General features: G+C 48.5%; 5 protein-coding genes across 10 annotated transcripts; 4 read left to right on the forward strand and 1 right to left on the reverse strand.

Annotated features, from left to right (window-relative positions):
• Nucleotides 1-28: 28 nt before the first annotated feature.
• Nucleotides 29-2,406, forward strand: LOC120952816 (uncharacterized). Its single transcript, XM_040372335.2, has 2 exons — nucleotides 29-1,460; nucleotides 1,548-2,406. The coding sequence occupies exons 1-2, from the start codon at nucleotides 665-667 to the stop codon at nucleotides 1,853-1,855; spliced, it is 1,104 nt and encodes a 367-aa protein (XP_040228269.2). The 5' UTR covers nucleotides 29-664; the 3' UTR covers nucleotides 1,856-2,406.
• Nucleotides 2,407-3,959: 1,553 nt separating this feature from the next.
• On the forward strand, nucleotides 3,960-5,149 carry LOC120953528 (uncharacterized). Its single transcript, XM_040373561.2, has 2 exons — nucleotides 3,960-4,242; nucleotides 4,411-5,149. The coding sequence occupies exons 1-2, from the start codon at nucleotides 4,209-4,211 to the stop codon at nucleotides 4,653-4,655; spliced, it is 279 nt and encodes a 92-aa protein (XP_040229495.2). The 5' UTR covers nucleotides 3,960-4,208; the 3' UTR covers nucleotides 4,656-5,149.
• Nucleotides 5,150-6,306: 1,157 nt separating this feature from the next.
• On the forward strand, nucleotides 6,307-9,764 carry LOC120953522 (endoplasmic reticulum metallopeptidase 1-like). Of its 3 annotated transcripts, none has more exons than XM_040373544.2 (5): nucleotides 6,307-6,547; nucleotides 6,676-8,265; nucleotides 8,325-8,849; nucleotides 8,912-9,120; nucleotides 9,227-9,764. In XM_040373544.2, exons 2-5 carry the CDS (start codon nucleotides 6,772-6,774, stop codon nucleotides 9,711-9,713), a joined length of 2,715 nt encoding a protein of 904 aa, XP_040229478.2. In that variant the 5' UTR covers nucleotides 6,307-6,547; nucleotides 6,676-6,771; the 3' UTR covers nucleotides 9,714-9,764. The 3 variants fall into 3 exon arrangements, with proteins under 3 accessions (XP_040229478.2, XP_040229477.2, XP_049461656.1); XM_040373543.2 differs by having other exon boundaries at nucleotides 6,307-6,542; XM_049605699.1 differs by lacking the exon at nucleotides 6,307-6,547 and having other exon boundaries at nucleotides 6,567-8,265.
• Nucleotides 9,765-9,858: 94 nt separating this feature from the next.
• LOC120953523 (endoplasmic reticulum metallopeptidase 1-like) lies at nucleotides 9,859-12,952 on the forward strand. Its single transcript, XM_040373547.2, has 2 exons — nucleotides 9,859-11,475; nucleotides 11,552-12,952. Exons 1-2 carry the CDS (start codon nucleotides 10,009-10,011, stop codon nucleotides 12,782-12,784), a joined length of 2,700 nt encoding a protein of 899 aa, XP_040229481.2. The 5' UTR covers nucleotides 9,859-10,008; the 3' UTR covers nucleotides 12,785-12,952.
• A 53-nt stretch (nucleotides 12,953-13,005) lies between these two features.
• LOC120953521 (catenin alpha) lies at nucleotides 13,006-20,691 on the reverse strand. 4 transcript variants are annotated; one of them, XM_049605695.1, is made up of 9 exons: nucleotides 19,900-20,691; nucleotides 18,715-19,613; nucleotides 17,777-18,613; nucleotides 16,942-17,014; nucleotides 16,729-16,796; nucleotides 16,447-16,628; nucleotides 16,101-16,347; nucleotides 15,876-15,992; nucleotides 13,006-14,802 (listed from the first exon to the last, which is right to left on the reverse strand). In XM_049605695.1, the coding sequence occupies exons 1-9, from the start codon at nucleotides 20,051-20,053 to the stop codon at nucleotides 14,638-14,640; spliced, it is 2,742 nt and encodes a 913-aa protein (XP_049461652.1). In that variant the 5' UTR covers nucleotides 20,054-20,691; the 3' UTR covers nucleotides 13,006-14,637. The 4 variants fall into 4 exon arrangements, with proteins under 4 accessions (XP_049461652.1, XP_049461653.1, XP_049461654.1 ...); XM_049605696.1 differs by having other exon boundaries at nucleotides 16,107-16,347; nucleotides 19,900-20,689; XM_049605697.1 differs by lacking the exon at nucleotides 16,942-17,014 and adding an exon at nucleotides 17,449-17,515 and having other exon boundaries at nucleotides 19,900-20,689.
• Between the last annotated feature and the right edge of the window lie 18 nt (nucleotides 20,692-20,709).

Here is a 20,709-nt window from a genome sequence, read left to right on the forward strand (position 1 = left end):
ATTGCATCTTCCCCAGCCACCGAAGGGTGGGATGGTGCCCGGGGTAGGTGGTTGGGACGAGCAAATGTATGGCTTTTGCCGTGCCAGTTTGCCTGCGTGCGACATATGCGACGTTTGGTGGGAAAACAGGGAAGGAGCATCAACGGGGGCTATGCCGACGGAGCGGGAAAACTGGCCTGCCACGAGATGCGAGTAAAACAACTTCAGGCCCAGATGGGCTACGGAACGTACGAAGAATAAGGTGAAAAGGAACGGAGACGTGCGTTGAAGCGATCTCGAGTGGTTCACACACACACAACTACTAGCAGGCTGGCAGCCAGTGATCGCGGGAAGCAGCGGTAAGCAGCAAGATCGAGACGGAGCGACTCCGGGGAAAAAGAGATGGGAAAATTGTGGCAAGAGTTTTCAATAAAATATAATCATCCACCGAGCAACGGTTTTCGCCATTCCGTCCAGTGTGGTGCAGCTGTCGAGGCACGGTTTTCCGAACAGCTCTCCCGGTAGTTCCCGGTGGTAGTGCTCCCGGTTCGCTGCCAACAAGTGCGCGTAGTGTGGTTTAGAACAACCGCTTTAGGATCTAACAGAAGCGATTCGTTTGGTGGTGCCGATTCATTGTCTTTTTTTGTGGTGTTGGGTTTAGTGGTTTGAGAAGAAGGTAACAATAATGGGACGGAAGGTTTCTGGCACCACCAGTGTGTCACTACTGTTCGTGGTGTTAGCCTGCTGCCCGCTACCGGTCACGCGGGGCGAGATGCGCAAATCGTGGCAGGCGAAAAGTGTCGACGTGCAGGCGCAGCTGCTGAAAGCGGCCCGTCTTGAAGATCCCCCAAATGCGAAGCCTCCGGAACCGAGCGAACTGGAAACGCGGTCAGCAGTGCAGGAAGCGGCGACCGGCCAGACCGGTCCAGTGCTTAGCCCCGCCGACAGTGTACAAGTGGCGGAAGAGCTTAAGGTTAAGCCTGCGCCAGTGTTCAGCAGTCGTGTGCGGACCAGGTACGGTACCGTTGTTGGATCGCCTGCCGTTCCGGATCGGGCGGTCGAGGCTGTTGAGGTGGTAGCGACACCAGCACCACAGGCAGCTGATGAAGTGCGTGCCGTTCCACTGGTTTTGGAGCACAGCCCGGACGACATACAGATCGACGACGCGACCGTGCAGGATGATGAAGACGACGACGACGACGACGACGAGGAGGATGAAGATGATCCGCTCGGGTGGAATGCAGACAAGGCGAAGCAGTACGATCTGATCGAAAACATCCTGGAGGAGGTGGAGGGCCGTGTAGCTGGGGAAGGGCGCGACGAAGCGACGGATGAGCTTGCGGGCTCCGGTGCGAAAAAGCCAACCGAGCGCGTCAAGCAGTACACGTTCCCGCCGGTACTGAACATGACCATCGACGAGCCGAACAACATTGTCAAGGTGAAGCTAAACCAGGACATTGTGCGAGACATGCTAAACACGGGTAAGTTGTGAGACAAAAGCCTACTGGCAAGAGACGCATTTTTAACCATTATGCGCCCGTTTCGTTCCCAATTCCTCTTTCTTGCAGGACGTGAGGCGGGCGGCGGCATCGGGGGCAAGAAGATGCTTCGCTACGTGCTGCCACTGTTCATACTGCCCTTCCTGATCCAGTCCGCCGTGATACCGTTCATGCTGACGGCGGTCAAGCTGTTCCTGCTCAAGTCGCTGATGGCGGGCAAGCTGGCCATCTTCCTGCTGCTGCTCGGGGCGTTCAAAAACTTTACCAAAAAGGACCGGGACGTGTACGTGAAGGATCTGCCCGACCGGCGGTACGAACCGTCGAGCGAAGGGTTCGCCTATCTGGCCGAGGGGCGGCCGAGCGGCTGGGTGAATTAGCCGCCACGCGAACCTATTTATGCGACAGACAAACAGACCGATGACTGTGCGTGTGTATGTAGACAAAGAGCGTATTATGGTAGGAAATATGGTAGATGTAATGCAAAGCATGGCTCTAAGCCGGTACAAAACACAATAAACATAAACAAACAACGTTGATACTCGGTTTTTACTCGAATCCCGAAACTCGAAGCTGGAAGGAAGGTAGGTCAAGGGACGGTGTGGCTTGATCGTTGGTTCTCATTTCCGGGCTAAGTGCTCGTACACGGAATGGGAACGAAGCTTGGTGAATGCAATGGAGTCAATCTCCCCAACAGCCAACGGCCTAATTGAACCCCAATTTTCGGGCCTTATTTCAAGATTGAGGTATGTGTAGGGTGTGATTAATAAAATCTTGTAACGGGCCCTTCAATTTGCGATGAGATATGTTTTACTGCTTGGGGGTGGTGAATATGGCTGAGTTTTATTGACTGTTTGCTAAACCAACACGTGGCGTTCGGTTCTACCAACTAATATGTAAGAAAACAGATAAAATCGTAGATGAATTCAGAGATAGAGGTCGATATACACTCATTCTGTGGTATACAAAGGTGATTTTTATTTTCAAAGCAACAGGTTTCCGCTCCAGAAATCCATGCTTCTAAATCATCATCTGTATCAAATCATCATCAAATCATTATCATACATAATTGATACTATATCACGATGAATTTCAGCGTTACCAATCTAAGAAGTGTCGACTGAAAATATCACACTTCAAAAGTCAAAAGGACCTGCTCCATGCTGAACCCGGTATTGAGCATTGTTATCCAAACTGATTCACTTGGGGAAAACTTTACTCTTCAAACTAAACACAATTTGTCATTGTGTGCTGATTGATAGGATGTTTGTGTGACTAGATGTGTCACTCGTTGTAGACTATCTAGCTATTATAGCTCTAAATGATTGATTGATGAGCTTTTAGTTGCTAGCTACAATAGCTAACATTTGCATAGTGAATCAGCACCACATGTTCCTCTCTCCCATGGGCCGGTCAACAATCATTCTCCAGGATGCTCCGTCCCTGACTGCAGCCTCCCTTCCATCCTCACGCCATGGCTCACCCATCGTATCCTGCCAGCTTTCGCCACCGTCAGGATGTGCGGTTCGCCGTGCAGCTCGGCAAGCTCGTGGTTTATCCTTCTCCTCCACGCTCGATGCTTGAACACACCGCCAAAGATGGTCTGGAGGATGCGTCGCTCAAACACGCCCAGAGCGTTTGCATCCTCCGCTCGGATGGTCCAAGGCTCGTGTCCATAGAGGACCACCGGGCGAATCAATGTACGATATATCTCACATCGTGCGGGCTCCGTGAAGCCCATAGTATGCACGATTCCCCTACACAATGCGTCTCTCAATTTCGCTGCTGATGTCGTTGTCCGAAGTAACAACCGTAACGAGATAGCAGAACTCCTTTCCTACCTCGAATTTCAAATATATCCCTCGAAATAATCAGATACTTAGTAAAAAAAATCGAATTGATAATTGAACAACATATCCTAAAATAAGAAGCAACCCAAGAAAATATATTCAAACATCAAGAACAAACACAGGCTATTTAACATCACCGTATCTTTGTCTATTTTACAACCATGTTTTGCAATGCATGTAATGGACAAATGCTACGAAGGCGGTGGTTGTTTATACAAGCGCCACAGAGCAAGTCACTTGAGCACGGTTATCTCCTACGAACTAGAACACAAACTTTTCCTCTAATGAAATCTCAACCCCTTCAAGTGTGCGGTACGAATCGTATGACTCATCAAACATGAGTGTGCCCTGAGAGGGGCGAAACGGGCCAAGGCTGCTCTCCAACCAGCCCTTTAATTGCGGTTCACGCGACAGATGCACACCTGAACATTACAGGGATACGCGAGTTAAGCGCAATCTAACTTTTTGGGTCGTTCTGGCTAGTAGCATAAATACAAAAAAGCACACTCATAGTCAGACGCACAGGTGAGACCGAAACCATATTCCAGAGCTCACCTTCCTGCATACTTCATCGTAGCGGGATCGATCAGTGAAATCGCTCTTATCTTGGGTTTGTAGTAGATAGGCATGTCTTATCAGTTTGTATAACGCGCGTGATAGCACGCAGCCCACCACCTGTAGGGTTCGCAGATTGCGCTAAGACGAAAGTATTCGTAAGAGTGCCATTTGCCGGGAAACATCTAAAAAAAACTCCTACCGCGGTAGTGTTAGAAATTAGCAGCTAACTAACAGTCTGTGCCAGGTAGACTCGTAGTGTCGACGAGGAAGAAACCAATCTTATTTCCCCTGAACAAAAAAAAAACCCATCAGAAACACCTTCATCATGGGCTGCAGTGAAATCATGCGTAATCTCGGTGGTAAGTTTGAACAATTGAAAACGCAATGAGACCAGGCGGAGGATAAGCCTCGTGGGCAGAGGATTTTAAACATTTTTCTTCTACGTTGTTGCAATGTGATAACTTGATTTTGTTTTTCCTTTTCTCCCCTATCCCTTTTGTTCAACCCAACTCTATTGCCATCAACAGACCTTGTAATGAACAATAAACTGGTCACCTTCCTGAGTGTGGCCTTGTTCGCATTCGTGATCACTGTGATAGCACTAGCGGTGTCGAACAATAATAATGCGAGCGATCTGGAGGAATGCCAGGCAAGGCTGGCAGAGTTTTTGTCTTCCACGACAACAACGATTGTGACACCTGAAACTACTACAACGGTTGCACCAACTCCTGAAATGACCACACAAGCTCCCTCGGCCCCGCCTAGCTCGTAACTAGAATAAACAGTCCCAAGTTAATAAATTGATCGCAGGTTTTACGGTGTGCGTCATCATTTCATAAGTTCGTGGCGGTGAGCTTATTTTATTCTATTCTATTCGTATTCCTAAGTACGTGCGAAACCCGGCCAATAGCAGTGCAGTGAACATGTAGGTGATAATGCGAGTTAAATCTGTGTCAGCTCTTGTGCCTGATACCTTGACGTTGGTATCACAACGATAGTCGGTTGGTCGATTGGTGTTGCGTTTCGGTGATAACGAAGGCCACGTTCCGTGAGTCACTGGTGACTAGAGCTAGGTGGTCCCGCATTCCCACCGGGGCGTGACGTTTCGCTATCGGCAACATGTGCAACAGAGTTCTATAAGCCATGTGAATAATGTGAAATCTGAAGAAATTGCAATATTTAATGTAAAATCACTGGCACAGGTACACACAAACACCACCATTGTCAATAAAGTTTCGCATAAGCTAGCAAGCAAAGATGGGTTAATGAATTGGAAGCAGGTTCTTTTTGTGTTCAAAATGCATCCAAAAATTACGGCACATCATGTGTACAATTTGTTTGTTGTAGAAATGTACCAATCAGATTTTCTATATTAAATTTATATCGAAATTTACATTCCTCACATCATGTAGCTCCATCGGTCGTTTGAAAACCGCTAGCGATCGTTTGAAAAGAACGTAGTAATTCTTCCCACCACCAGAGGGCAGAAAGCTCTGCACTGCTCGCGGAGCTTTATCGATGAATCATCGTTATTTCTTTTTGTCCGCAACGTTTTTTTTGTAATGTGATTGCAAACGTGACTATAACTTAATTTAAACTATACAACCTAACAAAGCAGTAGAACCGGTACCGTTTAGAAATATTTTCATATAAAATTGGAAAAGGTTTAATGTACAAGAATGCTGGATAACCGACCGAACTAACATGCGTAATGAAATGCTTAAAATAAATTTCTGTATTAAATCTATGTGTGGTTTCAATTAAACTTACTTTCATTTTGCCATTTACCATTATCAGTGATACAAATACAAATGAAACAAACCAGAACAACGGAGAAAGGTATGTTTGTCCCGTAAATTGTCTCTTATTCAGGCAAAAAGCAATTGATGGTTAGTACAATTTTGAAATTTAAAACGGTTTAGATCTCAAAAATAAAATATCTATAATATCATTCATTCCACTACTCATAATCTCGGAAAGCATGTAAGAACCTCACTTGAAAGAAACCGTGATAAATGACCGGTAAGTTCCTTGTTTATTAATAAGTTCCCTTGTTTATTCCAACGTTCAACATCTTCCAATTCCTTCTACATGTGCACTAAAACAATATTGAGTTGAGAAAAGTTTAAGTGCTACAAGCACTGAATCAATACACCCACGATCATCAACTAAAGGTTAGATCAAATGCATAAATTAAACCTACTGCGATCATTCCCATATTATTCGCATTATTCGAATAGGAATCATCTAACAGGAATTCTAACTCAGCTGGAAAGTACAAACGAGCATGATAGAACGCGCACGCCGTACTGGGCGTCATGTTGGAATACATTTCCATACTCAGGAAGCAACCAAGCGGCCGGCGCGACCGGTTCTGAACCGTTCCGTGCGGGCGTTATTCTTCCACCAATACACCAATAGCACTAAGATAGAACGCATCGTTCGGTCGTATGCCGATGATCGTCCCCGGGCCAAACAGTGGTGGAGTCTTGTGCGGGACAGATATAGAAGGTTGAACAACGACAACAGCTTAATTATCGTGGCTCCCGCGATACACGCAGGAACTGAGTAGATTAGGTAATCGGGCGCCGTACGGGAGTCGTCAGACGGACAGCACAGATCAGAGTGATAGTTGCGGATACAAAAAAGGAAGGGAGAGGTAAAGTAAGCGCTAGCGACGATGATAACGCTGAACTGGCTGTAGTGGTCTGGCTGATAAGCTACGACAACAGGCCGTACCGAGCATGTGCAATCGTTCATCAAAATTTATCTCGCAACCTTCCCCGCTGCAGATGAAACCGGGACTGCTCGTTCGGTTCACGCCAAAAGCCAGTTAAACGTTGATCCTACGTGAAGGTGAAAGCAGCAACAGCACGTCCCCCAGCATTATGGCCGGCAGTACCGCCAGTAGTGTTCGGTCGAAAGTGAAAGCAAAAGGTGTGCAAGATTCCGGTCGAACGAACTCCCCGTCCGAGGATGTGGCGAATCTGCATCAGCTTGAAGCACAGCACGGCATCCTGGGCATTGTGCTGCTGTTGTTTTGCGGCACCGTGTCCAGCTATCTGTGCACCTACCTGCCAGAAGCGCTGACGGCAGCCGACCTCGATCGCCATCCGACCGCATTCATCGCCGAACGCGCCTGGGACAATCTGCAGGTGCTGAACGATTTCGGCCCCAAGCCGACCGGTTCGCGGGCGAACGAACTCGGTGCGGCCGACTACATACGGCGTGAGATCGAAAAGGCAAAAGCCACTGCTCACGCCGCTCAACTCGTGGAGACCGCTCACCAGACCATTTCCGGTGCGTACCCGATCGCGTTTCTCGGCAACCCGCTAACGAGCGTGTATCGGAACGCGCAGAACCTCGTGGTAAGGTTGGCAGGGCGGTCGGAGGATGGCGAGCGGGCAGCATTGATGCTGAACTGCCACTACGACACGGTCGCCAGCAGCCCGGGAGCGAGCGACGACGGTGGCAGCTGTGCGGTGATGCTGGAGATCTTGCGCGTGTTATCGCGTGCCCCGGAACGGAACCGCCATTCGATCGTGTTTCTGTTTAACGGTGCCGAGGAAACGCCACTGCAGGCAGCGCACGGGTTCGTCAGTCAACATCGGTGGGCGGGGGAGGTACGTGCCTTCCTGAACCTCGAATCGGCCGGGTCGGGCGGTAAGGAGCAACTGTTCCAAGCCGGCCCACAGCACCCGTGGCTGATTGAAGCGTACGGACGTGCGGTGCGCCATCCGGCCGCCCAAACCGTTTCGGAGGAGATCTTCCAGTCCGGCATCATACCGTCGGATACGGATTTTCGCATCTTCCGCGACTTTGGCCACGTGCCGGGGATGGACTTTGCGCACACGATCAACGGATACCGGTACCATACGAGGTTCGACACGATTGACTACCTGACGCTGCCGGTACTGCAGCGCACGGGCGATAACATACTGGCGCTTACGCGCGAACTCGCCAACGGTGAGGAGCTGGGCAGGGTCGGCAGTGATCCGAACCTGGCCGAGGGTTACAGTGTATTCTTTGACGTGCTGGGTTTGTTCTTCGTCAGCTACAGTGCTAGTATGGGGCGAATAGTGAATGTGCTGCTTGCGGTACTGTCGCTGGCGGTGCCACTGATGGAACTTTGCCGCCAGGTACGACGAGTTGGTGAGCGAAGCGTTCTGAGTCAGACGCTGGTGGGCCTGCTGGGTACGGTTTGTGGTACGGCAGCGAGCGTCGGTGTGGTGTTGCTCGTGGCGAACCGATTGGATGCTGTTGGACGTGCCATGTCATGGTTCTCGACGCCGTATCTCATCCTCGGACTGTACGGATGTCCCGTCATCTTGATGCATTGCTTTGCGCATCGTTTATGCAGCCATTGGTTCAGCGATAACAAGGTATGGATCAGCCGATTTCGGTGCATTTAGGTTTTAATAGCGCCCTTTCAATCTTTCAGTCCCCGCTCAACCTTACGCAAACGGTTCGTGCCCGTCTGATCGGAGTGAACCTCTTCTGGACGCTACTGATCATCCCGCTAACCCTTGCGAACATTCGGAGCGCATACATCATCGCAGTAATTGTGCTGCTTTCGCTGCACTCCACCATCCTGACGTCCGTGCTTGGATACCAAGGTCAGCCACGCCGCTGGCTAGCCCTTCATCTAGCATTCCAGATTCCCACCCTGCTGTGGGCAACCAAGTTTTACCACCTTCTGGTAAAGCTGTTCGTACCCATCACAGGACGTATGGGTGCCGGTACTAACCCCGAATATCTGATTGCCCTGTTGGTGGCTTGCTTTGGCCTTCTGTGTGTGAGCTATCTAGTGCCGCTGGTTGGACTGCTTAAAGGCACTTCCGAGCTAACTGCACGAATGACCGTATTCGCAATGATTGCGTTCCTGCTGGGATGCTGCACGCAGGTTGGCTTTCCGTACCGGGACGAAAGCAATGGGGAACCGTCGGTTCAGCGTCATTACGTTACGGTACGTTGATGAATCCTTGTTCTGTAACTTTTCTTAACTTGATTTCCCGTTTTGGCGTATAGCACACGCTCCAAGTGGCACATCGTGATGGGGCAGTCGTGTCCGAAGGTGCTGGTTTCCTGTTCCGTGAAATGGACCGCAATGCGGTGCGCGTAATACGTGGAGTGGCCAAACCGGCCGAAGCCGTTCCCATGCGCCAGATGGAGACATGCCGCACGATGCTGTTCTGCGGTGTACCGTTTTATTCGATCTGGCATCAGATCCGTTTCAAGTACGTGGGGAAAAAACTGAATAATTTTGCTTCACTTACCTCCCAAAATCACCTCATAACCGTTGATCCGCTTCGTTTTCGTTTCTTCCTCCCTTTCCGAAAACAGTAACTACTGGATGGAAGGACCTTCGCCGGCGATAGAAAAACACACTCTGCCCACGTTTGAGCTGGTAAGGGTGCACCAGAATTCCAGCAGCGTTCGGCAGTATAGCTTTGAAATAGTGCACCGCCATCAGACCTGCGTCCAGTCGGCACTAATAATTGCTCCCAAGCCAGGCGTCCAGCTGGTGGATTGGAGCCTGATGGACACGGTGCCGGGCACGATAAAGTTCAACGGAGAGCGGGCACACTTTGTGCTGATAACCTACGGCCTGGCGGACGATGCACCGTGGACAGTCACGTTCGCGTTTGAGTACGATCCGGAGCATCTGCCGGATGGCGCTGGCGCGAAGCTGTTTGACGTGAGCTGGGTAAACACGTACTGGGAGCACGGGGATAAGCACACGGACGAGTTTCGGAAGCTAATCGACCAGTTCCCGGAGTGGGCTCACGTTATCCCATCGGTGGCTGTTGTGAACATTACTGCCCATTGAAGAATTATTTTGTAATGTAATAAAACAATTAAACTGTTTTAATATTAAAAAGGTCCAAATGTATAAGGTGGTCGCTATGGTTACATTCTAGCACTCGGGATACAGTGCCAGCTCACGCACACTACGCTACATCCGCTATCTGTCATAATCGCAACCCATTGTAAACAAACCGGGTGCGAGCAAATCGCTTGCCAAACAGCCACCGTGTCCACAATTGTTTCGTCGGATAATTTGTTACGCCCTGCTGGAGTGTAATTTGAATGGTGTTGCACTAGAAACGCTAGAAAGCTGTTGGATGGCGCTGTTGCTACCACTGTCGCGGTCGTCGTCATCTTCAGTGCGCAAAATGAAAGCGAAAGAATCGAACTACGATCCCAACATTCACCGCTTGCCATGGTACGGTGGCTGGGTGCTGCTTGCATTGGTGGCCCTTTGCGGTACGGTCAGCTACTGGTCCTTCTTCTACCTGCCACCGGCCCTGACCGCAGCCGATCTCGCCCAGCAACCGCTTGCGTTCAATGGTGCGCGCGCCTGGGACACACTGACCCATCTGGATGCACTCGGCCCAAAGACGACCGGTTCACGAGCGAACGAAGTGCGTGCGGTAGAGGTGCTGGAACGGGAGTTTTCCCTCATCAACGCGTCGCACCATCCCGCCCAACAGGTGCTGTACGAGAAGCAGATCGTCTCCGGCCAGTACGGGATCAATTTCTTCGGCAGCCAGATGACGAGCGTGTACCGCCGGGTGCAGAATTTGATCGTGAAGCTCGTCGGTGCGGAAGACCGGCATGCACTGATGCTGAACTGCCACTTCGACTCCGTGGCCAGCAGTCCGGGAGCGAGCGATGACTGTGGTAGCTGCGCGGTGATGCTGGAAATACTGCGCGTACTATCGCGCGCCCCGGAACGGATCCGCCACTCGATCGTATTTCTGTTTAACGGTGCGGAAGAAACGCCACTGCAAGCATCTCACGGTTTCATCACGGGGCACCGGTGGGCACGGGAGGTGCGTGCCTTTCTGAACCTTGAGTCGGCCGGGTCTGGTGGGAAGGAGCTGCTGTTCCAGAGCGGACCCCAGCACCCGTGGCTGATCGAGGCGTACTCACGTGCCGTACGGCATCCGTTCGGGCAGGCGATCGGCGAAGAGATCTTCCAGTCCGGGCTCATACCGTCCGACACGGACTTTCGCATCTTCCGCGACTTTGGACACGTGCCGGGGCTAGACTTTGCGCACATCTTTAACGGCTACCGGTACCACACACGGTACGATTCGGTGCAGTTCCTTTCGCCGGCGGTTTTGCAGCGAACAGGCGACAACATACTGTCGATGGTGCGACTACTGGCGAACGGTAATCAGCTAGCAAACGGGGACGACGGTCAGTCCGAAGGAAGCATGGTGTTTTTTGACTTCCTGGGTCTGTTTTTCATCTCGTACACGGCCATCGAGGGGACGGTGCTGAACATTGTGGTGTCAATCGCTGGTCTTGTGGTTGGTTGCTGGAGCGTACTGGCCGTCGTCGGTTGGAGCAACTGGCGCTCGATGGGACGAGAGATGTTGCACGGGTTTGTGGCCACGTTGGTCGGTTCCGGTGCTGGCATAGGGCTCAATCTGGCTACGGCTTATGGAATGGATCGTGCCGTAGATCGTTCGATGTCGTGGTACTCTTCCTGCTGGCTTGTAGTCGGATTGTATTGCGTGCCGGTGATGATGTTGCTGTTTATCGCCCATCGTGAGTTCCACAGGCTGTTTAGCAAGTCGAAGGTACGTTTGCTTCCAGACAACTTCGGGACAGCTAATATTAATCCGATGTGCTTCTTATAACGTTTTTTTTCCACAGACTGTCCTTTCGCTGACTCTCACAGTACAGGCACGAATTGTAGGAGTGTTCCTTTTCTGGGCGCTGCTTACAATTGGTGCCACCGTGTATGGGCTCCGCTCAGCTTACGTTATTGCCATAATGCTTACCCTAGCACTGTTCAGCATGACGCTCACCGCACTACTCAAGCTGCAATCCTTCCCTGGCGGCTACTGGCTTATCATCTACCTGCTCGTGCACAGCGTAGCGCTTCTCTGGACCACGCAGTTCTACCACATCTTCACCAACATCTTCATCCCCATCACCGGCCGATCGGGAGCGAATGACAATCCGGATTTGATCATCGGCATCGTTGCTGCCGCTTGTACCATCTTCACGACCAGCTTCCTCGTTCCGCTGGTGAACTTGCTGCGTAAACCGTACCGTACCATCGGCACGCTGTTTGTACTTTTTCTGGCAGCTCTGGCCCTGGGAACAGTATCCTCATTCGGATTCCCTTACACCGGCCCCGGTTCCTCACCGTCGGACGCTCCCAAGGTACAGCGCATTCTTGTGCAGCATACGGTACGTCAATTTTACGAACCCAACAGCACGCAAACGGTTCGTTCGGCTGACGCTGGCTACCTGTTTCGGCTGTGGGATCGACACAACGAGCGTACGGTGCGCGATATGCTGGAAAAGCAATCACCAGGCAAGGGTGCTAGCGCGCTGGAGCCAACAGAGCTGCCAGAATGCAAGCGGGAAGTATTTTGCGGTATGCCCGGCTCAGCTATACGTTTCACCTCACTTTGGTCACCGCAGTCGAACCGTCCAAACACTCCGGATATGGTGAAACTCTCACTGGATCGATGGGAGGTCGTTCGCCGTAATGCAAACGGATCTAGCATAAAGTTTACGATCAGTCTCAATGGAAGTTTTCAATCAACCATACTCGTGCGCCCGAGACGCAATGTGCGGCTCACTGGCTGGAATCTCACACCGGAAGTGCCGGTAAAGTTGGCAGCCGCCGGTCACAAAGCGTACTTTTTACTCATCACCCATGGTCTCGCCGGAGAGCCAGTACCATTGATACTGGATCTTGAAACCGATAGGCAGTCGGACACGGTAGAACCTTTGGTGGACATCAGTGTTACATCAAACTTCTGGGAGTACCATGAGCACTTCACGGAGGAATTCAATCGATTCGTGGCATCGTTCCCAAGTTGGGCACACGTTGTACCTTCCGTGACCGTGGTGAATGTTTACACTTTTTAATACATTTTTTTAAATATAATTTAAATGGTTTTTACACAGCGGTACGCTGATTTTGCTCAAGCAAACCGCAACTCTTTCTCATCTCGGGGGCAGTGGGTTAATTAAGTAACTAGTAGTACCGTCGACTGACACATGACTGAAATAAAAAAAGGAACTGAGCACACTCAATACCCCACACTGCTTATGAAGAAAATAAAGAGAAATATTTGCAAACAATCTGATTCCTTCTAACATGTTACTCAATTACACTTTATTTTCCAGACACGCACACACATACCGCTGCCGTTGCCAAATGCATCTTTGCGCACCATTGCCTTCTCTTCTCTAATAAGTTCTACATCATGAGTGTTAGAGTCATTTGTTCTCCTTTAACATGTTAACATAAAAGCTCTTTCAAACACACAGCCTCTCCCTTCAGCTCAGTTTTTCAGAGTTCTGTCTACTGCTACTATCGTTCAATATAACGTCATAGAATATGTGTGTGTGTTTGAGTGTTTATGTTTATGCATTTTTTTCTGTGTAGCTAATGCCGTGTCGTTAAAATCTCCCGACCCCTTCGGGCCTGCTTATGCTACCCGTAGGAGGAGTAGTGTATATTCTTGTATATATCATAGCTTTAAGAAGTAGGTGTGTATATATGGAAACTCTAGAACGCTGCTGGCTAAATACGACTACGTACAGTGCTGTGGAACGCTGGAGTGTATACTATCTCGAGGTCTAATTGATGGTGGTAGTTGAAAATGAGTTACACGAACCTCACGGAAGCCTGCATTGGGAGGAGTGGGTGCTCGCTCCCAAACCCCCTTGTTTCTAGTAGTTTTCATTAAAATGTTGGGGTTTGCTGCACGTGTTTTTCATCGTCACGCCAATACTATGAGTTTTGCAAATGCGATGCAATAATTTCGATGAGCGTTTTCAATGTACATTATAGTATAGATCCTCTAGCCCGTATCTCTGGTGCTGTACTTTGAGCTTTGCTGTCTTCACCCGACCTCGGAACAATTCCTCTACAAACTCGGCGACTCGGCGAGCATCAGAGAGATAGAGAATCACATTCGATGATTAGAATATTGTTTGTTTTACCGCAAAATTCTTTCTAATTCCTAATCATTTTTTGGCCATACACTTGCGCTACACGCAACAAACACTGCGCTTGCTCTTCCCTGTGTGCAGATTCTATCATTTATGGTTGCGGCGTTTATGGGGCCAAAACTAACGAGACCGTGTTAACGGGACAATACTGATATACTTATATACTCTTACTGCTAATAAAATAGAGGTGTATAAAAGCGAGTGTGTACTCCTCCTTTCCCTCTCTCGCGATTCATGTGTCACCAATTGCGCTTTACCTTGAATAGTTTGTTCTGTTTCACATGCGGCGTATTGAATGTAGAAAATGGAACAAATAAAGGATAATAAATAAAAAGATAAAATTTGCGAATACACATAACCCCGTAAAATTAGTTTCAATGGTGACCAAGTTGCTTGTAAAAAAGTGAAAATCTTCTTGTGGCAACCATGTCACACGCAATTCGTTGAAGAATTTTTGATTCCCGATATTGCCAGATCCGGCAGATCCTTCTGTTCGAATGTCCCTTTTGGTTGATTATTTCTTCATTTTTCTTCACACAAATGAGTTCAACATGTGCTGTGGTATTGTATCTACTCCGCGTACACATTGTTCTTCCTACAACTTCTTTCTCTGCTACAACAAATATGAAATACGTGGAGAGCCATGCGTTGTAGCATGTTTTGAAGTAACAAAACAACCGCTGCCTATTTTTCATCTGTCTTTTATGCGCTATCATTGTTCAGTTTCAGCGTTTTTATAAAATATTTACGTTTGCCCATGCTTAGACGGCATCCGTCGGACTCTGGAATTCCGACAGTGCATGTACGGGGTTTTGAGTTTTCTTCTGCGATGCACGTCGCACCTTGGCACGCACTTCCTCCGGTTTTTCCGGACGCACAAGGGGCTTCTTTTCCGGCGCCTTCATCTTCCACACAACAATAGGAGACTGTGGTAAAAAATGAGGATAAAATCGGTTATTATAAATAAATAGAAAATAAAATTCTTATGAAGAAGACTAAAACGTTCAACACACTATCGGACACAACAGATATGAGATATGAGATGTAGAAAATAGTAAAATGGAAAGCGGATGTGTATTGAATATGTTGGAGAAATAGTAAATTGTTACCATGAATCAAGGCGTGAGTTGTAAAAAACACAGGCTAATATCATGAATGAAAATGCAATACTTTGCAAAATGATATTAATGGTTTAAAATTCTTAGCTATACTATTCTATTCACTAGTAATAAATATGAGATGAAAATGTTTTTCTATGCGACATTGTGTGTGAGATGTATTTAGAAATGCATGAAGCTAAACAAGCGATTTTTTATACAGCAAATTAGAACAATTCTTAACTTTATAATAAGAACAATGAGATTAATGAAATAATCACTATCCGTAATATGGAGAAACATTTCACCATATCATGGACAATTATCTTGACAACTCATGAGCGTATTGATGGCTTGGTGGAATAATGTAGATATGAATGAACAAGAAGGTTGAATTAGCTAAAACATGTATGCAATTTGAATAAATCTAGTTTCATCTCTAGTAGACGAAACTAACAGCAATTAAAAAAATAAATCAACTGTACGCTCAAGAAGAGAATCTTTGAATATGGTTGTATGGACTTACGTAATTCTAGAATTTTTAAATTTCGCATTTAAATACGTCCACGGATGGAACACACAATGTAGTATGGTTGGGAGTTGTGATAGATTGTTCAAATTTAATATGTCGCATCATATATACGTTTAAAAAGGAGCCAAGTTGCGTGAATATCACCGGTGAGGTTGTTTAATGTTTAACGAACAGATCGGATGTAAGGGAGAAAAATTGCGAAGAAAGTATTATGAGTTAATCTGATAGCAGTTAAAAATGATGTTCTGTAACCATCACCGAGGAGACGCGGGTAATGACAGATTACAGATACAATTCAGTCGATATCAGCTCGTATGAAACACTCCTCCCACAAACCTAGAAATCACTCTGCTTAAATAAACACACTTACCGAAACAGTGCCCTGTCGTGTGTACTTCGTGGAAGCAACGTACGAGTACTTGACCGTGTACACGACGGCATTCATCAGGTTCTTCGCTGCCTGAATCAGCGAGGTCGCACTGTCCAGCTGTAAAGAGAACCGGAGCGTACAAAAAACCGGACAATAAAAAAGAAAGAGAGAGGTCAAGGGTAGATTAGATCGTTCAACTAAAGAAAAATCGGAACATAATTTCACCATTACCCCTGACACGATCAGTTCACCGCTAATGTTCTGCACATCAGCTTTCACTTTGGAGGTGATCTGAATCTGGTGACAGTACAGGGCAATACGCTGCAGGTAGGCGAGCAAATCCTTCTTGGTCGAGCTTTCCGGGCACTGGTCGGCAATTTCGCGCGTCAGCTTGTCCAGCTTGGTGCCCGCTTCGGAAATCTTCTTCGCCGCATTAATAACATCCATCGTCGTTTTCAATGGGCCACGTCCACTGCACAAGAGAGGAAGTCATTTAAAATCGTTGAAACAAGATCGATCGCTGATGATGTGAGGAGTGTGAGATGTGTGTTTGTGTGCATGGGTATCGTACCGCGTAAAGTCCGTCATTTCCATCATGATCATGCACATGTGCTTGGCAAGGTAGATGATATCGTTGCCAGTGTCGTCCCACTTGGCTACCTCCGAATCGAATGTCAACTTCTCACGGCGGAACAGTTCGACCTGCTGCATAATCTTCTGCTTGTCCTCTTCGTTCATCTTACGCATTGCCTCCTACAAAGATATAAATCAGCGTGCGATTAGTGAGATCATTAGCGAACGATGGACGACAACTAAAACTAAACTAAAACTAAAAAAATAGTATAAAACTTACTCTAGCAGTTGTGATGCCACTAATTTCTGGATACTCATCAATAGTTTGATCTCCGGTATGTGCGCTCGCTGTCATGGAAGATGAAGTGTGCAACATATTAGTTTTGGTGTAGCTAAGACAATAGAATTTAAACATGCAGAAGCAACATACATAATGCTACAGGGGTTAGCATTCATTACGCTAGCTAAGAAAACACATAAAACATATTCTTACATCTACTGCGCGTTTCGATGGTCATATCTTCGACTGGTTCGAATTCCGTATCGGTGTCCAACTCATCGGAACTCTGGTTTTCCATGCAATTGCAACCATAGACAACACAAAAACAGGCACATAAACGCATAAACACACACACACACACACAAAGGAGAACGAATGCAGGAACACAAACACAACGTGAAACAGGATGAAAATCATTGCAAGAGTGTGCAAGCGGTAATGAAATGATTTCCACACGTTTTGTTGAAGGATTTACACAGGCAATGCATTTAATTAATGGCATGGAACGAAACGAAAAAAAGAATAAACAATAATGACATGGTACTGTTGTAGTAGATAGAGACACAATGGTAAGGGTTATTGAGAATGGGGATCATAAATCAATGCTAAAATAACATTACATTTCAATTCAAGTACACAGATTACAATACACATGGACATAAGCAGTAAGGTAAACATTCGTTCTACTAGAAAGAAGTTGTCGGCCTATGTTTTGCTTACATTTGCTTCTAGTTTCAAGTGTGTACTGTTCGTCTTCAATATCTTCAGGATCCAAATCTTCCTCGTCCTTTAGGGCAAAATATTGGGGAATGATTAAAATAGATTTTATAAACATGGGCAATTTGTTTAGAAAGAGCAATTCATTCGAACGAACATTGTGAATATGAAGAAGACAATTGGCCCAATTCTATGAAGTAATGAATCAAGTCATTTAGCATACTTTACAGATCTTTAAAACCATCAGATCATTGAAATACAAATCAATGAGATGTTGTAGTGAATTTGGGAAAGGATAACTGATCAGCGCAATGGAAATCAATAGACTTACCCTGTTCATCAGCACGGCACGACGAATTTCACGCACACCATCGTATACCAGTCGTGACGCATCGATAAAATCGTTCTCATCCACATCCTTTGGAGAGTTCGAGGACAGCGCATCAACGGCCACATCGACACGCTGCGCAAACTTAGACATCACCTGTTCCCGTAACACCTTCACCGCTTCTAGGACGCGCTTGGTATAGATGCAAGGTTCGTAGTTGTCCATCTCCGCCTCTACCACGTTGCAAACACGCGCCGAACGTCCCTGAATTGCGCCGGCCGTGTTGCGCAGATCCTGCGCATCGCCCTCCTGCAGCGCCAGCACACACTTGTTCACATCTTCCAGGATATGATTTTCGGACACGGCCAGGAAATCATCGATCGTGGTAATATCGTCGACGGCTTCGGTCAGAATGCGCACCTGGTTCTCCCACGCCTGCCGGTAGGCTTCCATGTTCTCTTGCGCAACCTTCGAGTTGGGTCGGGCGGCCAGTATGAGCGCGGCATTGATCACCTGCGGGCAGAGCGTTTCGATCTGGTCCGCTGCATATCGGACCATCTTCACGCCGTCCTCATTGTTCGACATGCTGCACACGAGATTTGCCACCTCGACCAGTTTTTCCGCGTGCTTGGTGAAAATATCGGCCCGCTCGCGGACGAGCTTCTCGTTGCCGCCGCGCGCTGCGTCGATCAGGTCCAGCAGGGGCATGTTCGTTTCCAGGAACGAATCCGACACGTGGTCGACGACCGCTTTGCGCAGCTGACGGCGCAGATCCTTCGTTTTCCGGTACATATGACCGATTGCTCGCTCCAGTTCCGGCGTGCGATCCTTCGTACCCATCTGAGCAACATGAGATAAAAAATCGACATTAAATATTCCTTACAGCGTACTAGTTATAAAACAAACGTGCCAGTGTCTTAGCTAGCGAGCCGCTTACTTACATTCGACATGTACTCCGAAAGCAGATCCTGCAGTGCTTGCCGTACGGCATTACACTCTCCCACAATGCGCTCGCGCCGTTCGTCACGCGTGCAGTCCGCGTCTGCCATCAGTGCGGCCGCACTGATGATGCTCTCCAGCCGCTCCTCAAGCGACGGCCTAGAGCGCACCTCGTTGTATGCCCGCGGGTCCATTATAATGCCCTCGTCAAAGTCATCCAGCGCGGCTGCCAACTCGCCAGCGCCAACATACACATCCTGCGGCTGCGACGACTTGCCCTGCGCCACATCGCTTATCGTGTTGACCGCCTCGCACACCTGCTTTAGAATGTGGTCACGGTTCACCTTCGCCAAATCCAGCTCCGGATGGCGCACGTACACTTTCGACGCCGTCAGCAGCATGGTGGAGTGCTTCTTCAGCACGGCCCGGGCGGCCGCCAGATCGTCCCGCAGCTGCGGGTCCTTTAACTCCTGCTGCCGTTTGGCCGCCTGCTTAATCAGCTCGTTCGCATTACGGCCAAACTGGCGCATATTGTTCATCAGCTCATCCTGCGACGAAGCGTTACGCAGCTTGTCCAGATCGTCCTCGACAACGTGCAGTGACTTTAGCAGCAAGTGGACGTCCACCATGTCGGCCAGGATGAGGAGGCGCGTCACCGCGGACAGTAGATTTCGGGCCGCACGGACCATGTTGCCCCGCTTGAGCGAGCTGCACGGATCCTCGGAAAACTCGCGAGCGGCAATGCTCATCGCGGAACCCGTTTTGCGGACCTCCTCCACCGCCGACAGCATCTCCTGCGTAATGTCCGGGTTTTCATAGGCAATCTGTTCGCCCCGCTCGATGAAAATGTCGGTCGCCTTCTCGACGGCAGCGACCAACGCACTTGCGCGTTTCGATTTGCCTGTGGGGAAAGGGCCAGCCAGTGTCAGGCAGTAGGGGAGGATGATGGGTGTAGAAAGGAAGAGAAAAGAAAGAAGAAAAAACCAGAACAGAACATTACTAACGAGGGGATCAAACCAATGGCAACTATCCAATTCCATGTTGCAATAAAATGTCAATCAATAGCCTTTCCGGAGTGGGGTGGGAATTCCGCATGAGCGCTTCCAAATGCAGCCTAACAAAAGCCCATCTCAGAGCTGGAGAAACACTTCATGTAGGGGTGCGGAGGGAGGCGAACCGTTACTCACCTTTTTTCTTCTTACTCGGACCCTTTGTGCTGACGAGGGTGGTCACCTGCAGTACCAATGGTTCGAGTGTTTTTTCCACCGACATTGTGCGAATTTCCAGATTCTTTGGGTCCCATTTCAGGGCCACTTGGCCGAAATTTGATAGCGTTTCCATTGCGCCCGGAACACCTCTGCCACCAGTCGTCGTGGTCGTTGTCTAATCGAGAAAGTGGTATTCTCGGGGAGGGTCTCGCGGCCGTCACAATTTCACTCCGAAATCCCACACGCACTCGGACACACTCGCCTTTGTTGCAAAGCTCAGCTCTCGCGTTCGGACCGACGTTGATGGGCTTTTGTTTGCCCCCACACACAGCACAGCGCGTTCCACACGAAATGCAGCAGAATTCACATCAGATTAGTCACCCTCCAGCAGCAGCAGCACACTGCTTCCTACACTCTCTGTATGCTTGTGCTTGAATGCTTTTTTTCACACACACACACACGCACGCGCGATCTGTGCGATTATGTTTTTCAAGTTTTACCAGCGGCTAACACTTACTACCGCTGGATATTAGTGTTAATCGAAGCACAAACCTTTAAATTGCGTACTTTTCACTGTGAAAGTACCTTTCGCGATGGTTTTGCTTCCTAAAAACTCACTTTTTCACCACCAAACACAAGGGTGTGACGCGTAGCAAAGGTTTGAGAAATTTACTTTGACTCTTGTCATCGCTGCGAGAGTAGGCGAAAAGGCGATAGCAGCGTCACCGAGGAGCAAAAGAGAGGTAGTGAAAATATCATCATCCTCCAGCTCAGTTTGACACGCTTGGC

The sequence above is a fragment of the Anopheles coluzzii genome, chromosome 2, assembly GCF_943734685.1.
Source record: "Anopheles coluzzii chromosome 2, AcolN3, whole genome shotgun sequence".
In the NCBI taxonomy this organism is placed as follows: Eukaryota; Metazoa; Arthropoda; class Insecta; order Diptera; family Culicidae; genus Anopheles; species Anopheles coluzzii.

What these genes read in the sequence shown, in the direction of transcription:
- LOC120952816 (XM_040372335.2), top strand. Translation starts at nt 665, where the DNA reads ATGGGACGGAAGGTTTCTGGCACCACCAGTGTGTCACTACTGTTCGTG. An exon ending in GCGAGACATGCTAAACACGG is followed by an intron (nt 1,461 to 1,547) that starts GTAAGTTGTGAG and finishes TCTTTCTTGCAG; the next exon opens with GACGTGAGGCGGGCGGCGGC.
- LOC120953528 (XM_040373561.2), top strand. Translation starts at nt 4,209, where the DNA reads ATGGGCTGCAGTGAAATCATGCGTAATCTCGGTG. An exon ending in AATCATGCGTAATCTCGGTG is followed by an intron (nt 4,243 to 4,410) that starts GTAAGTTTGAAC and finishes TGCCATCAACAG; the next exon opens with ACCTTGTAATGAACAATAAA.
- LOC120953522 (XM_040373544.2), top strand. Translation starts at nt 6,772, where the DNA reads ATGGCCGGCAGTACCGCCAGTAGTGTTCGGTCGAAAGTGAAAGCAAAA. An exon ending in TTCAGCGTCATTACGTTACG is followed by an intron (nt 8,850 to 8,911) that starts GTACGTTGATGA and finishes TTTGGCGTATAG; the next exon opens with CACACGCTCCAAGTGGCACA. An exon ending in TGGCATCAGATCCGTTTCAA is followed by an intron (nt 9,121 to 9,226) that starts GTACGTGGGGAA and finishes TTCCGAAAACAG; the next exon opens with TAACTACTGGATGGAAGGAC.
- LOC120953523 (XM_040373547.2), top strand. Translation starts at nt 10,009, where the DNA reads ATGGCGCTGTTGCTACCACTGTCGCGGTCGTCGTCATCTTCAGTGCGC. An exon ending in GGCTGTTTAGCAAGTCGAAG is followed by an intron (nt 11,476 to 11,551) that starts GTACGTTTGCTT and finishes TTTTTTCCACAG; the next exon opens with ACTGTCCTTTCGCTGACTCT.
- LOC120953521 (XM_049605695.1), bottom strand. Translation starts at nt 20,053, where the DNA reads ATGGAAACGCTATCAAATTTCGGCCAAGTGGCCCTGAAATGGGACCCA. An exon ending in GTGCCGTGCTGATGAACAGG is followed by an intron (nt 17,015 to 17,776) that starts GTAAGTCTATTG and finishes ATGGAAAACCAG; the next exon opens with AGTTCCGATGAGTTGGACAC. An exon ending in TGATCGTGTCAGGGGTAATG is followed by an intron (nt 15,993 to 16,100) that starts GTGAAATTATGT and finishes TTCTCTTTACAG; the next exon opens with CTGGACAGTGCGACCTCGCT.